This window comes from Hibiscus syriacus, unplaced genomic scaffold (genome assembly GCF_006381635.1).
Source record: "Hibiscus syriacus cultivar Baekdansim isolate YM2019G1 unplaced genomic scaffold, ASM638163v2 tig00110575_pilon, whole genome shotgun sequence".
NCBI classification, from domain to species: Eukaryota; Viridiplantae; Streptophyta; class Magnoliopsida; order Malvales; family Malvaceae; genus Hibiscus; species Hibiscus syriacus.
The window spans coordinates 417,639-434,053 of NW_024062786.1; the positions used below are offsets into that span (position 1 = coordinate 417,639).

At 35.0% G+C, this 16,415-nt stretch overlaps 1 protein-coding gene across 1 annotated transcript; it reads left to right on the top strand.

Annotated features, from left to right (window-relative positions):
* The first annotated feature begins 1,170 nt into the window (after positions 1-1,170).
* LOC120133007 (transcription factor MYB78-like) lies at positions 1,171-2,217 on the top strand. The gene is made up of 3 exons (XM_039149678.1): positions 1,171-1,367; positions 1,453-1,582; positions 1,669-2,217. The coding sequence occupies exons 1-3, from the start codon at positions 1,208-1,210 to the stop codon at positions 2,123-2,125; spliced, it is 747 nt and encodes a 248-aa protein (XP_039005609.1). The 5' UTR covers positions 1,171-1,207; the 3' UTR covers positions 2,126-2,217.
* The last annotated feature ends 14,198 nt before the right edge of the window (positions 2,218-16,415 follow it).

Consider the following 16,415-nt stretch of genomic DNA (forward strand, 5'->3'; position numbering starts at 1 on the left):
TAAGATTTTTAAATTGCGATGGACTCTTACCATGCACGCATCCAGAAAGGGGAGTTCAAATTATTTATTTGGAACTATGGCTTAGTGACATTCTCCCTTACATTTGATCAAAGGAACTCTACTATTTAATTCCATTCTTATGTCAAAAGGAGATAACATTTATATTACTACAATTACTTGGTTTTCAATTGAACTTGTATTTTGAAGACCCACACCAAAATCTCATCAATTTATCAACGCAATTTGTGGTAAAAAACAATGGTATATTTTATTTGATCGACTTGGAGGGGATTGTTCCATATTCAAAACTTAGGCGACTACTGCTTTTCCGTCTGTCAGCACACCATTTGCAGAAAAAATATATGAAATTTGCTTCAGTTTTCCTCCATTTCAGCTTTCAATTCATTAGTGAAAGACAGTTTACGCATGTCATAATCCTCCACCAGAAATTGACTTCCCTTTGCTCTATGAAGACTAAAATTCTTCCTACTAGCCTACTTCACCTAACTCGATACAGATTACAAAAGCAAACAAAATTTCCTTTGCAAAGCCATTTGTCATATAAAACAGGATACAAAATCTTGTGTTTAGTCTCAAAGAGGCCGATCATTTGACACTTACAATTTGGTTGGTTAAGTGGAAAGAAAACTAAAATAATGGCGTTCGAATCCGAGAAAGAAATTTCAAGGAAACTGGTATCTTAACATGTTGCAAAACCATATCGGAACAGCGAAGTGAAAATATTAGGCACGTAAATAATAAACAAACACAACCAACCTTTTCTTTATCCTCAATTTCCTACTTGCCATTTGCCTGTCTCTTTGGTCTTCATGGTTCACCATTCACGTTCAAATATTTTGTCCAATTCTGCGCGTGAAAGAGATATGGAAGAGTCAGACAGTCGAATTCCAAAATAAATAAAAACCCACAAATGGGTTCAATAAAATAGTATATAATTTGCTGCTATTAACTTAATCAGTTGGGATTACTATGATCAATCTCGTGGGTCGTCGTGTTAAGTTCTTCAATAAATAATTATTGTTTAGTTTTAAAGTTAGTCTTAATCCCATCTTTGCCACCCTCTATATAAGCTCATCTTATGTGCCATGACTTCAACACTAATTTAAATCCCAAAACATCTTTCTCTCTCTCTCTCTCTCTCTATTAGCTTATATTTTCATCTTTGGCTCTCTTGGAGTTGAAAAAAATGGATGTTTACATGAAAAGTTTCAGATACGATAATTCAAAAAGTGAAGAAGAGATGGATGTAAGGAGAGGTCCATGGACTGAAGAAGAGGACTCAGTGCTTAAGACGTACGTCAATATCCATGGCGAGGGTCGCTGGAACTCTGTTGCTCGCTATTCAGGTTAATATATGGTTTCATAGAAACCCAAGTATTTTTAGCTTTTCATTTGTAGTTCGGCGCATTGTGATGTGAAATGGGTTTACAGGATTGAGAAGAACGGGAAAAAGCTGCAGATTGAGATGGCTGAACTATATGCGACCAGAAATCAAACGAGGGAACATCAGCCTCCAAGAGCAGCTTCTGATTCTTGAACTCCATTCTCGTTGGGGCAACAGGTTTTTTTTTCTTCTTCTTTGTTCCTGAAATTCAATAAACAGATGGAATTATGAATGATTTTAGCTAATTTTAGCTAACTTCGAAGGTGGTCGAAAATTGCACAACACTTGCCTGGAAGGACAGACAATGAAATAAAGAACTATTGGAGAACAAGGGTCCAGAAACAGGCCAAGCAGCTTAAATGCGACGTTAACAGCAAACAATTCAAGGATGCCATGCGCTACGTTTGGATCCCCCGTTTGATCGAACGGATCCGTGCTTCATCACAGTCAACGTCAGGTCAACCGTCCACCATAACCAACATAACAATTGAGTCTGGTTCGGTCCAGGTTGACCCAAGTCTCCTTCCCGAATTATCATCGGACTCCCAAGTCTCTTCCGTCACGGACCTGCCAGACTGTTACAATCCACAAAGCCTTTCGAACTACCCTAATAACATACGAAACGCGGCAGCGGAGGCATGGGAGTCGTCGATGGAGACGGTGTGGAATGAAGAGAATATTTGGTTTTTAGAGCAGCAGCTTCATGATGAGGTCGTCTAATGGCAGGAATTCGCTTACGTGACGCATCAGATTTTACTATATTCTCAAAACATTGTCGCCATACTGTTATCTAATGATGGGGATTATGAAAATGAAACTAAACTTCGGCTAACACCACTAAAGACGGTTGGTTTTGGAATGCAAATGGTTCACGCTACACAATCAGGGTTTATAGGGACAGGGATATGCAGTAATTATAGGGTTCTGAGCAAAAATATCATCTGCTCTGTTCTTTGTGTTTTCATGTTCCAACATTCATAGTTTATTTCTTCTTGAATTTTAAATTTTACTACGTTAAAATTACACAATTTCTTGATGAAAAGATACACACTTATGTGAGCGTTCGTTTTCTAACGTTAAAATAAATATGTGTTCGATTCAACAAACTTATTTATTATCTGGTTTATAAATTTATTTATAAACTTATTTATAAATTCATTTATATGATTCTCTTTCACTTTCTTTTTCACATCATCTTTGTGTTTATCCAAGCAAAGAATTACAGCTCGCGACTGCTGCAACTTGGAGATTCTAGAAAATGCAGCTTTGTCAATCAATGATGAAGGCATTGATTTAGTTAATTTAAAACTGGAAAAGAAAAAAAAAAACAGGAGGGGGCCCTAACCTAAACATTCCCCGGCTGTGCTGCCTTCCTCACAGTTTTTATTGGATTTTCAACGTTAGCCGAAGGGTTCCGAGCAACAACCACCGAAACCCTTGAAATCATATCCAGTTCCAACAGTCTACCAGTCAACTCTTAACTCCCATGGGCCATAATTACTTCAATGAATCTAATAATCTTCTCGGTTTTGCTCATTTTTTCATCAAACATATGGGATGCATGTTGCATATCCTAATTCCCATTCACATTTTCCACGAATATAATTCATTGAAAATGCAAATATATATGAATTAAATATTATCGTTCGTTGATGATAACTTTTGAGTTTTGAAATTTATAAACAATTTATTTTTTTATTTGAGAAGAAAATCGTAACCGGTAATTTAAGAAATAGTTATAGATAATCAATGTTCTTTGACCTAATTTTTTTATAAAATAACCGAGAGATTTCGAAGGAAAGAATACTCTTTTCAGTATTGACTAAAAAAAATAATAGTGACTCTTAATATCAATGTCAAATTTAGGATCATCATTATTTCTAGATTGACGTCTTGAATAAATATGATTGCCTAATAATAGATTTGATTTTGACAATCATACAACTTATTAGGGATCTTTAAGAAAAGTACGATTGATCATAGAATATAAAACTTTAAAACTCGTGATTCGATAAAAGTAAACTTTTAAAAATATACTTTTATTAAAAAACGCCAATAAAATGGAATGGAAAATATGGAAGATAAACGGTCCACGAAAATCTTGAATGCATAAACAAAGTGTATTAAGAGTGTAAGACGGGCATACCGCATACATGTAACATATGTATTTTAAAAGCCAAATGAGCCAGATTACGGAAAGCCAAAACAATTAAACAGTAGGCAGGCAGGCATTGGTGCCAGGCTTGACTCTTGTAGGGTTAAGCCTAATCATAGGATAATATGTAATAATTAACGAAATTGAAATTAGAATGGAAACGCCTTTCCGGATGCTAATTCCTTCCAAGTAAACGTTTTAGTGGGGTTTTAAAAATTGGAATGTGGGCTGAAAATGGTCTTTCTTCTTCTATCAAAATGCTGTCACCCCTTACGTTAGCAAGATGGCCGCTCCTTTGATTTTCTACAAACTTTACCAAATTTTATTTTTTATATATTTATTTGATTATAAATTTTTTAAACACCAATAGAGATGGGTGTAAAATTTTATATTAGAGATGAATTTTTTAATTTTTAAAAGAAGATAAATTTAAGAAATTCCAGGAGCTGAAAATATGTTATCAATAGAAGCAAAAAATTTTAGGGTACGACTGTTCCGTTCGTTATCCTATTGATGCGTTCTTGATCACGTTTAAGTCAAGGTTCAAATCCAGGCCCATACTCTAAAGACCAAACCGAATCCATGTTCAATACCCATCTGCTTAATCCAAGTCCAATTATGAGTTGAACTAAAGTAAACAATACATCGGCCTAGCCCTTCAAACTATGCTCAAGTTTTAACAAAATCCGAACCGGGTCCAAACATGGATCCATCCCCGTGTTTTGAGTTTAAATTCAATGTAATTTGATTGTTTTAATTTATTTAATTAATATTAACCAATATCGGCACACACTAATACATAAGTATAATATTTTAAATAATGCAATATTTTGTCTTTATATTTTTAAGTATATTTTCAATATAATCCTCGTACAAGTACAATACCAACAACCTTAGTGTCATGGGCTTGGATCATACATTTACTCTTTACTAATCTTCATCAGGAAAAATAAATCAACATGCTCCAATTATTTTTCCCGGTTCAAGAGCCGATGCCTTTATATAGCATATAACTAAAAATGAATATAGAGTTTTAAAATAGTGGACTAACTTATAAAGTTTTAATTAAAGATGATCAATTTATAAAACATTAAAAACGGAAATAAATTATAAAGTATCTAAATTATATAAATTTACTGCTATAATTTTCCGAGAAACGACTATTACTGTAGACTCGTGATCCATATCCTTACAACTATACAATAACATACACTTATTCTTTACTGATAGAAATGCAAGAGGGGCAAAAGGGGAAAAAAGAGAGACATAAATAAAACACCGCACAGATCTTGAATTCAAGGCCAAATTCAACGATCAGGAGGTATTTTTCAAGTGCGGGCATAGTCGTCGTGTTCTAGCTCCTTGCATGTAGTCGTCAGAATGCAGTCATGGAACCCTTGATTTATGGCGTAACAGTCAGCTTCCTTGTCGACCTGGTTCGACAAAAGATCATGATTCTGGTATCTCATCACAAACGCTTTCATTAATAAAATTAAAGACGCCATGCTTTTGTTCTCCTGAATATATCATCAACGGCTTCTAATTAGCTGCTCAGCCTAGTATCCCCTAGTATAAAAATCATTATCTCCTTATCTATGGTTATGAATTTGGCCTAACAGAAACTATAAATCTGGTGACCAGAGAACCACCGTGAACTGAACAGTAATGAAGACGGTTAAAGACTTCTTTACAATCAGAACCTAAACCAATGGAAAGTAAAACGAGATTTTGGGAAAAATACGTACTTTTCATTTATTCTTAATTGATTACAAAGTAACCAGGCCTTTATATAGCCCGAATATACCAAGTCAAAGCCCAACGGCTGAAACAGAATCTAGCAACTGGCTAACAACCCAACCACGTCAGCTTATTCCTTCTATTCTAACATTTTCTCGGTTCTCTTCTTCTCTTGAACCTCGAGCAAAGAAACAACACCAAGGCGATGCCTCGTCGGACGAAAGTGAGTTGGAGGAATAGACTTTGTCAAAATGTCAGAACTTGCTCGGTTAAAGGAACAAAGTTAACCATCAACTGTCCTACCGAAACTCTTTCTCTAACAAAATGCAAATCTATCTCAGTATGCTTAACCCGAGCATGATGAGTAGAATTAGCGGCAATGGAGACTGTAGATAGTTGTCACACCAAACTATTGGCTTGCCAACAAGGCACACACCAACTTCATTCAACAACTGCTCAAGCGAAACAAGTTCGGAAACATTATTGGCTAGACTACGATATTCGGCCTCCGAAGTGGACCTAAACACCACATGCTGCTTCCTAGAGCTTCACGACACGAGATTTCCACCGAGAAAAATACAATAACCCCTATCTTCAACTGATGCCGCCCAGTCAGCATTAGCATAACAAACAAGATCAAATGTTCTAGACTGTTGAAAATATAAACCATAATCCAAAGTTCCACACAAATACCGGAGGATGCGCTTGACAGCACTCCAATGTACTTCACACGACCTATTCATGTGCTGACTGAGTTTATTGACAACAAAAGCGATATCAGGCTCATCAAGATAGCGCATTTCATCCCTCCAATAATGCTACAATACAAATGAATGTTTGTAAAGGCAACTCTCTCATCCGCAACCAGCTTGGGAGAAACCACCATAGGCGTAGGAGTAGGATTCATACGAGTTAGATTAGCCTTGGCCAACAACTCAGTAACATAACGCTTTTGAGTAAGTAACAACCTATCAGGATGCTGCTGTAATTTCAAGCCAAGGAAAAACTCAGCTTGTCTCATGTCCTTGAGCATGAGCTTTAGATTGATCTGACGAATTACCAAACTATCAACTTCATCAGAATTGTTGCTTGTAATAATTATGTCATCGAAATAAACCATCAACAAGAGGCGGGACGCAGAACCATTCCGAACAAAAAGTGAAGAATCAACCTTTAACCCAAGAAACCCCAACTTGGTCGTGAGAAAAGCCTTTAAGGTATTGTACCAGGCTCTAGGCGTTTATCTGAGCTCCTTGAAGAATCGAGGTAGCCAACACAGCTCTTATAGTGGTGGATCGAACAACCAAATTGATCGTTTCACAAAAATCACTTCAAGACACCTGAGAATAACCCTTGGCAACTAACCGAGCTTTAAATCGATCAACAGATCAATCCGGTTTCCTCTTGACCTTGAACAACCATTTATACCCAATTAGCTTACGTGTCGGTGGCAACGGCTAAAGCTCCCAGGTACCATTTCTGATAAGAGCAGACAACTCAGCCTGAACAGCTTCTCTCCAGGCAGGCTGCTTGAGAGCTTAAAAAATAGTCGAGGGCTCAGTAGTGTCTTCAGCCAGATACGCTTTCAACTTAAAGATGCCAGCCTTAGCTCTCGTAACCATGGAATGAACGTTCTAAGAAATAGGAACCAATGGTGGTGGCGAAACATATGGCGATGAAGTGGAAAGGGTGGAAGGTAAAGGAAATCGAGGCAAAGAAAACAACGGACATTCAACAAATTACCTCAATCAATCGTAGGATCTCATACATATCATACTAGTTGCTCTAAAATAAAGCCGTGGGATTACCTTAATCATTGGTTCGAAAATCCTATTGATTTTTCCATGATTCTCTTTATATCTTTAAAGTGTTGTCTTTCTGAAAGACGATCACCCTTTACAAATATCCACACATAAACGAACGAAGAATGGTTATAGAATGCTAGTTCTAATACATTTTTCTCAAAAACTGTTTTTGTGGGTTTTTGGTTATAGAAGGGTGTGGAAGATTAACCTTTAACTCTAATCATATATCATATATATATATATATATATATGACTTAATTAGGGTTAATTAATCCTCCATTTTTAAAAATCATATTTAATTCAAAACTCTTTTAAGTTAAATGATAACATAATTATTATTTATCTAAAACACTTTTAAGTAAATAATAATAACATCCGATAAGAAATTCAAATTCATCCAAATCCTAATATTATTTAACTATATTATTTATTTAATATTATTTATAAATCAAATAAAGAAATAATATGGTTGTCCCTTGTTCCCATATGTAATGGGATAAGGGGGAGGTAAGATAGTAGGCTGCCCCCAATACCAGGTTGAGAGCAGCTTCCGTAGAAGACCTTCGAATTATGAAATGCCCTCCGTGAGACTAGATCCCACGACCTTAAGGTTAAAAACCTTGTGCTCTACCAACTGAGCTGGATAGACACCTGTAAAATAAAGAAATAATAATAAACAAAATATTCTATCAAAAGAATATGAATTTAACTTATTTAAATTCAAACAATTAATAATGTCGTTGAAAACATTTTGATATTTCGATATAACAAATTAAGTTAAATGAATTTTAAGATTTTCCAAATGATTTTCTAAGTATATTCGATATAACCATTCGAATATCAAAACATTACTCCAAATCTTTTAAAGATCATTTTTAATCCTTACTCAAGTGTAAAATTAAGTTTTAATATTAAAACAATTTCAAAATAATTTTACAAAGTATTTCGAATCATTCCAAAGCCAAAAATTCCAGTTTACTCAGAGGGAATCGATTCCCCCCCAAGGGGGTACCGATTCCCCCCCAAGGGGGTACCGATTCCCCCTGAATGGTTTGGCTCCGAGAATTCCAGTATGCTCGGAGGGAACCGATTCCCCCCCAGGGGGTACCGATTCCCCCCTTGTATAACGGTCGAAATATTTGAATTTTACACTTAGGGAACTGATTCCCCCCACGCTCCAAACTGTTTTATTAATTGTTTTCACACTAAAACGACTATATTATTTTCTCTAATCATCTCCAACGTTCAGAAGTGATTCAAGGTGTATTTAAGCAAGCTTAGAAGCCATTGATCAACAACAAGAAACATCAAGCAATTAGAATCAAGAGAGAATCAAAGAGAAAACATCAAACCTCAAGTTTGAGCATTTCAAGCCTATTCATTCAATATTCATTTTGCTTTCAAGAACACTTATTGTGCTCAATTGTATTTATTCTTGAGTGTTCTTTCTTTGTTCTAGAATTGTGCAAACATATTTGCCTTGTGAGGTTTTTCTTGTAAGTTTGCAAATTTGTATTTCTCTTTGAGAAAAGAGTGTTCTCAAGAATTGGGGTATATTCTTGAGGGAGTTGTAAAGTTATCTCTTTGGCCTCAAAAGAAAGAACAAATTAGTGAATTTGTTGGAAAATCCTTAGTGTGGATAGCTAAGGTAGTGGACGTAGACTTTGGTTGATAAAGTCGAACCACTCTAAATCGCTGTGCAATTTCTTTCAATTTTCTACAAAAGCTTCCACCAAAATTTTTATTGCCAATTCACCCCCTCTTGGCCGATTCAGTCAATCGATTAACTCAACAATTGGTATCAGAGCCTAACTCATTTGAAGGTTTAATCGCCTCTTGAGTCGATTCGGGAAGAGTTATATCGATAATCAAAGTCATCAATGGCCTCCGCTTCAAACTTCGACTCCGGTCTCGATTCGATGCCTGTCAACAAGCCTTCTTTCTTCAATGGAGCTAACTATGCCTATTGGAAGAATAAAATGATGTACTTCATTCAAGCAAGTGACATGGGAGCATGAAATGCCGTAGAAGAAGGATACATCAAACCTCTCACTCATCCAAGGTTGTGGAGTGAATGAGAGACAAGAATGTTCCAGCTCAACTCCAAAGCCATCCATATCATTTTTTGTTCTCTTGGACCAGATGAATACAAAAGAGTTTCATCGTGTACAACCGCCAAAAAAATATGGGACAAACTTCAAGTCACTCATGAAGGTACCGATGAGGTAAAGAAATCTAAAATTAGTATTCTAACGCATAGCTATGAAAATTTCAGGATGAAACCAAATGAAGATATCAAAGCTATGACGAATAGATTTTCAACGATTCTCAATGGTCTCAAATCATATGGAGAGATCATTTCAAATGAAAAGCTTGTGAGGAAGTTAGTCTACTCCCTCCCAAAATCGTGGCAATCAAAGAAGACGGCAATTATCGAGTCTAAGGACTTAACGTCCTTAACTCTTGAAGAGCTAATTGGGTCACTCTTCACTCATGAAATGATGCTCGAAGATGAGGTGGACCTCGACAAGATTGACGAGACACCAAAAGAGAAGGAGAAGAAGAAAAACATTGGAGTTGCTCTCAAATCCACAAAAGATGAGAGTGATTCGAATGACGATGACGATGACGAGGAAATGGCATTATTTGCCAAACGGTTCAGAAAAATGATGAGACCTTAACGAGGAAGAAAATTCAAACGAAATGAAGACCTCAAAAATGAACCGAAAGAGAATGACCCAATCATTTGCTATGAATGCAAAAAGCCAGGGCATGTCAAATATGATTGCCCACAATTGAAGAAAAAGGGTCAATCAAAGAATAAGCACAGGGCTCATGTGGCTACATGGAGCGATGAAGAAAGTTCCGATGAAGAGGAACAAGAAGTAACTAACTTGTGCTTGATGGCATTCGGGGAAGATTCTAAGGTAACCTCTAACTCATCCGATTTTGATGATTTATCCTATGATGAATTATTAGAGGAATATAATGGGTTGGCTTCGGATTATGAGAAATTATTTTTAAAATATAAAAATGATGTTTCAAAATTGAAAAATGAAAACAAACTCATATCCAAAACCAACAACGATCTTGAAAGTAAAATCAAAGATTTGCAAATCAAACTAGAAGAGTTTGAAAAGAAAAATTTAGATTTGCAAAATTTACTTTCAAAGATCAATGATGATCATCAAAAGAAAATTGATGATATTAAAACTTCTTTTGATAAAGTTGGAACAAAACATTTTGAAAAAGGTGGAAATTCAAAATCCAACTTTGTTAGAAAAAGTTTTAGAAACTATAATCATAGAGGTCCCCAAAGAACCTCTAATGGAAAAATCGTTAGAAGTATGTGGGTTCCTAAAGAACTCATTACTACTAAAGATAAAAATATCCTACACAAATGGATACCTAAGGGGACTAGGATTTTGGAAACTAATGAATATGGACCCAAAAGAATTTGGGTACCAAAAATCAAAAATTAATCTATGTTTGTAGGGAAAGGAGCATTGCTACAAGGCACGGGAAACAAATTCAAATTCATGGTACCTTGATAGTGGATGCTCAAGACACATGACCAGAGACAAAAGCCGGTTCATTGAGCTTAACGCCAAAAATGGAGGAGAAGTGACTTTTGGAGACAATTTAAAAGGTCACATTGAAGGTATTGGTACAATAGGTAATACCTCTTCCATACAAATTAAAAATGTTTTATATGTGAATGGATTAAAGCATAATCTATTGAGTATTAGTCAATTATGCGATAAAGGATTCAATGTCTTATTTGAAATTAATGGTTGTAAAGTCATTGACATTGCATCTAATCAGATTATGCTTGTTGGTCATAGAATAGGAAACATATACATGGTGCATTTAGATTCTTTTGATATGACTAATTTATGCCTAGTTGCTAAGGATGAGCATGATAGTTGGTTATGGCATAGGAGACTAGGACATGCTAGTATGAGTGTTTTGCAACGGTTAATTCAAGGAGACCTAGTAAGAGGGTTGTCTAAGCTTAAATTTGATAATGATAAAATCTGTGATGCTTGTGCTAAAGGAAAACAAAAGCGAGTTTTTTTTAAATCCATTAATGATGTATCAACTAGTAGAGTTTTACAATTGATCCATTTAGATCTTTTTGGGCCAACTAGAACTACTAGCTTGGGTGGAAAACAATATGCATTTGTCTTGGTAGATGATTATTCTAGATATACTTGGGTTCTATTTTTAAGTACTAAAGATGAAGCATTAGAACAATTCATCACGTTTTCAAAAGTAATCCAAAATGAAAAAGGTTACTCTATAACTAGTGTTAGGAGTGATCATGGAACTGAATTTGAAAATCTTGGATTTACTGAATTTTGTAACTCTAACGGTATTAGCCATAATTTTTCAGCACCTAGAACCCCTCAACAAAATGGAGTTGTTGAGAGAAAAAATCGAACTTTAGAAGAAATGGCTAGAACCATGCTTTGTGAAAATAATTTGCCAAAATATTTTTGGGCGGAAGCCACAAATACCGCTTGTTATGTTGTAAATCGAGTAATGATTAGGCCAATTTTAAAGAAAACTCCATATGAAATTTTCAAAAATAAAAAGCTTAACATTAGTTATTTTCATCCTTTTGGATGTAAATGTTTTGTTTTAAACAACGGTAAAGAAAACCTTGGCAAATTTGATGCTAAAAGTGATGAAGGAATTTTTCTGGGTTATTCCTTAAATTCTAAAGCTTATCGTGTATTTAATAAAAGAACTTTAGTTGTAGAAGAGTCTATACATGTTGTTTTCGATGATAATCCCCTTCCGAGGAAGGATTCTTGTGTGAATGATGATGTAGGTGTTATAAATACAAATGACATTAGACATGACGTTGGAGAACCATCATCAAAGGAAGAAACGAAAAATGAGGAAACTCATGATCCTCTTGAGAATCCAACCATTGAAGAAAGGGAAGTATCTTATCCAAGAAAGTACAACTATGTCAAGGATGGTGAAATTATAGGTGATCCATCCAAAGGGGGTAACAACTCGATCTTCTCTTAGAAATATTTGTAATTATGTTTCATTTATCTCATGCATAGAGCCTAAGAATATTAAAGAAGCATTAAATGATGAACATTGGAGTATGGCTATGCAAGAAGAGTTAAATCAATTTGAGAAAAGTAAAGTATGGACATTAGTTGAAATGCCTAGTAATAAATCTACTGTAGGTACTAGATGTGTATTTAGGAATAAGCTTGATGAGAGTGGTAATATAGGAGAAACAAGGCTAGACTTGTTGCTCAAGGGTATACTCAAGAAGAGGGCATAGACTATGATGAAACATACGCTCTCGTAGCTAGGATGGAAGCAATTAGAATGTTACTAGCATTTGCATGTTTTCATGAATTTAAATTATATCAAATGGATGTTAAAAGTGCATTTTTAAATGGTTTTATAAAGGAAGAAGTGTATGTGGAACAACCTCCAGGTTTTGAAGATTCAAAATTTCCAGACCATGTTCTTAAATTGACAAAAGCTCTTTATGGCTTAAAACAAGCTCCTAGAGCTTGGTATGAAAGATTGTCAAATTTTTTAATTAAAAAGGTTTTTCAAAAGGGAAGGTTGACACTATATTGTTTCTAAAGCATAAAGGTAAAGATTTATTAGTAGTTCAAATTTATGTTGATGATATAATATTTGGTTCTACTAATGATGTTCTTTGCTAAGAATTTTCTAAGCTAATGCAAAGTGAATTCGAAATGAGCATGATGGGGGAGCTCTCATTTTTCTTGGGACTCCAAATCAAGCAAAGAAAAGATGGCATCTTCATCAATCAAGCTAGGTACGTTAAAAATATGCTCAAGAAGTTTGGACTGGAAAACGGGAAACCTCATGACACTCCAATGAGCTCTTCAACAAAGCTTGACTTAGATGAAGGAGGTAAATGTGTAGATGTCAAATTATATAGGTCAATGATTGAATCTTTGCTTTATCTAACTGCAAGTAGACCGGATATTATGTTTAGTGTTTGCTTATGTGCTAGATTTCAATCATGTCCTAAGGAATCACATTTACTAGCTGTTAAGAGAATCTTTAGATACCTTAAAGACACTCCTAGTTTAGGACTTTGGTATCCTAGAGACTCTAGCTTTAGCTTGCATGCTTTTTCTGATACGGATTATGGAGGATGCAAATTAGATAGGAAAAGCACCTCTAGTACTTGCCAATTCCTTGGAAATATGCTAATTTCTTGGTTTTCAAAGAAACAAAATTGTGTTGCATTATCTACCACTGAAGCCGAATACATTTCAGCTGGTAGTTGTTGTGCACAAGTTTTATGGATGAAACAATAACTTTTTGATTATGGAATTGAAGTAGGTACCATTCCTATCAAGTGTGACAATACTAGTTCTATTTGTCTCACTAAAAATCACATCCAACACTCTAGAACTAAGCACATTGAAATAAGACATCACTTCATTAGAGACCATGTCACTAAAGAAGATGTAGTTCTAGAATTTATTGATAGTTTGCACCAATTAGCGGATATCTTTACAAAACCCTTAGACAATGAAAGATTTTGGACACTTAGGAAAGAATTAGGTTTGACCAACCTATCTTCACTTAGTGTTTAAAATAATTTTGGCACTTTTAAGAATAAATGAAAAATGGTTATAATAGTAATTTTTGATTGCATTCATTGATATTAGTTAGAGGGAGTTTATGATTCTTGATGAAAAATTAATTTTATGTTCAAATATCGTTTAAAGATTAATTTAATTGTTTGAACATGATTAATTTTCAATATATGAGTTGCCAATACCACTAGAGGAAATTAATTTAGCATTTTGGGTGTTTAAAATCGGATTCTAGCATTTTGGTGCAGAGGGAATCGATTTCTCCTTTAGGGAACCGATTCCTCCTTTAGGGAACCGATTTCCCCCACAGGGGAACCGATTTCCCCCACAGGGGAACCGATTCCCCCCACAGGGGAATCGATACCCCCTGGGGTTCTGGTTATACATGGCAGAACTGTTGGAATTTTCGGAAGCTCGAATCGACAACCGAAACGGTTTGCAAAGAGGGGTCGGAATGGTTTTGTGTTTAGGGAGTAAGGAGATTGAAAGATAGAAAATTGCACAGCGATTTAGTGTGGTTCGACTTTATCAACCAAAGTCTACATCCACTACCTTAGCTCCTCACCAAGGATTTTCCAACAAATTCACTAATTTGTTCTTTCTTTTGAGGACAAAGAGATAACCTTACAACTCCCTAGTTTTTCCGGGCTAAACTAGAACCTTTCCCTAGCTTTTACACGGGCTAAGCTAGAACCTTTCCCCTTTACAAAAGGATAATAAGTGTAAACAAGAAAACCTCTCTAAGGTAGGTGTTTACAAGATTGAGCTCACAAGAACAAAATATTTACAAGAGAAAGATGAAATAAGATTGAAAAACTATTCTCTTGTGTTTGATTGCTTGGATAGTTGTTCTCTTACTTCTTCAAGTGTCCTTAGCTTGTATTTATAGCTTGGAATGTGTTTGAAGTCATATCTAGCCGTTGGGGATGTTTTGGAGCCGTTTGGGAATGATTTTTCTACTCAAAAAGGTTGCCCATAATGGGGGGAATCGGTACCCCTTCATAGGGAATCGATACCCCTTCATAATATTCAAATATTATGACCGTTGGGCTGATGAACAGTGAGGGAATCGGTACCCCCTTGGGGGGAATCGGTTCCCCTTTTACAAACTGGAATTTTTGAGCCTCGGGTTACTGTTCAAACAGTGATTTACTGTTCGAAAAGTTATTTACTGTTCAAATAGTAAATTACTATTCATAAAAACATTGTTGTGCTCAATTTTAAATTAAAAGAACTTTGAATTATTTTTGTAAATTTTGAATAAATTCAATTAAGTCTAAAAACATTTTGTAAATTCAATTCAAGTCCAAAAACCATTTTGTAAATTCAATTCAAGTCCAAAAACCATTTTGCCTTAAATTGTTATATCGAAACATAGTTTAACAAGAACCCTTCAAAATCCTCAAAAAATTCTCTCCTCTCTCTTCCGTCGTTCCCTCTCAACTCTCTCCCTATCTCCATTCTTTCCTCAAATCATTGATTTTAATCAAAATTCACTTCAAATATCATCTCCTAAACTTGCAATCATCATTAAAATCGTGCAAACAACATCAAAATCCACTCAATCTCATCCTTCAAGGTAAAATTTTCTAGACTCACTATTTTATTGATTTTGAACATAGAACTAGTTTTAATTAGTTCTAGGATGAACTTTAGATCGGGCATTGATTGTTTAGTGATTAGAAACTAGATATTACAACCAATTTCATCAAAAACACAAGAATTTTCCAATTTTTTTTTAAAATTTTCGAAATTAAAAAAAATGTTAATTTTTAAATTATTGTGTTTTGATTAAATTATGTTGTTGTTATGAAAACTATACATATATTGTTTCTCAAAACCATATTTTTCAAATGTTTTTCAAAAACTTTTCCCATTAAGATTGATTTAGAGAACCTTGAAATATTGAGGACTCAATTGAGTTTTGGGATTGATTGAATTGCATACATGTGTTTTCTAAATTGCAGGTTATCAATTCTATTCCGATTTTCTAAACCATGTCCAATCCTAAACATGCTAGGTCATCATCTAGTCACTCACACCGTCAACCAAATCCACCTCCAAATCTTCCTCCTATTCCAATTTCTAATCCTAATCTCATTAATCCTAACTTGACTATCCAAAATTCGTGTTTCAATCATCCTGGTCCTAGAAATCATCGTTTTTGGTATTATCAATATTTCGACTCTTACAAAATCTGGGAAGAACGTATTCCTTCTCGTCAAGTTATGTTAGCTATCAATTTTAAATATCTTCCTCTTTTACAGGAGTGGAAATTTGATAAACTCTTTGACCTTGAACCCATCGTTTACCATCAACTTGTTCGTATTTTCTATTCTAATGCCGTTTGTGTTAAAAACCAAATTGAAACTGAAACCATAGGAATTCGTTCCTACCTCCTAGGACAATTCTTATATATTGACTCGGCTTACATCACCAATACATTCAGATTAGATAACGATGGTATTTCAAATGAAAAACAGGTTTTAGGATCTCGTTATAAAAGAAGAGATAGTACGAGTGTCCTAGACCTACATGAACGTTTTCTTCATCTAATGATTTGTTGGTGGTTTCAACCATCCGGAGGTCGTTATTCTACTCTTAGAGCCTTAGATCTTTGGTGGTTACATTGTTTCGAAAACAATATTAAAATTAACCTACCTCAGATACCTCCATATTTTCAAACCTTTATG

Bases quoted from the DNA above. Each gene is read 5' to 3' on its own strand.
- LOC120133007 (XM_039149678.1), top strand. From the start codon at position 1,208: ATGGATGTTTACATGAAAAGTTTCAGATACGATAATTCAAAAAGTGAA. The intron at 1,368-1,452 runs GTTAATATATGG...ATGGGTTTACAG, and splicing joins CTCTGTTGCTCGCTATTCAG to GATTGAGAAGAACGGGAAAA. The intron at 1,583-1,668 runs GTTTTTTTTTCT...CTAACTTCGAAG, and splicing joins CATTCTCGTTGGGGCAACAG to GTGGTCGAAAATTGCACAAC.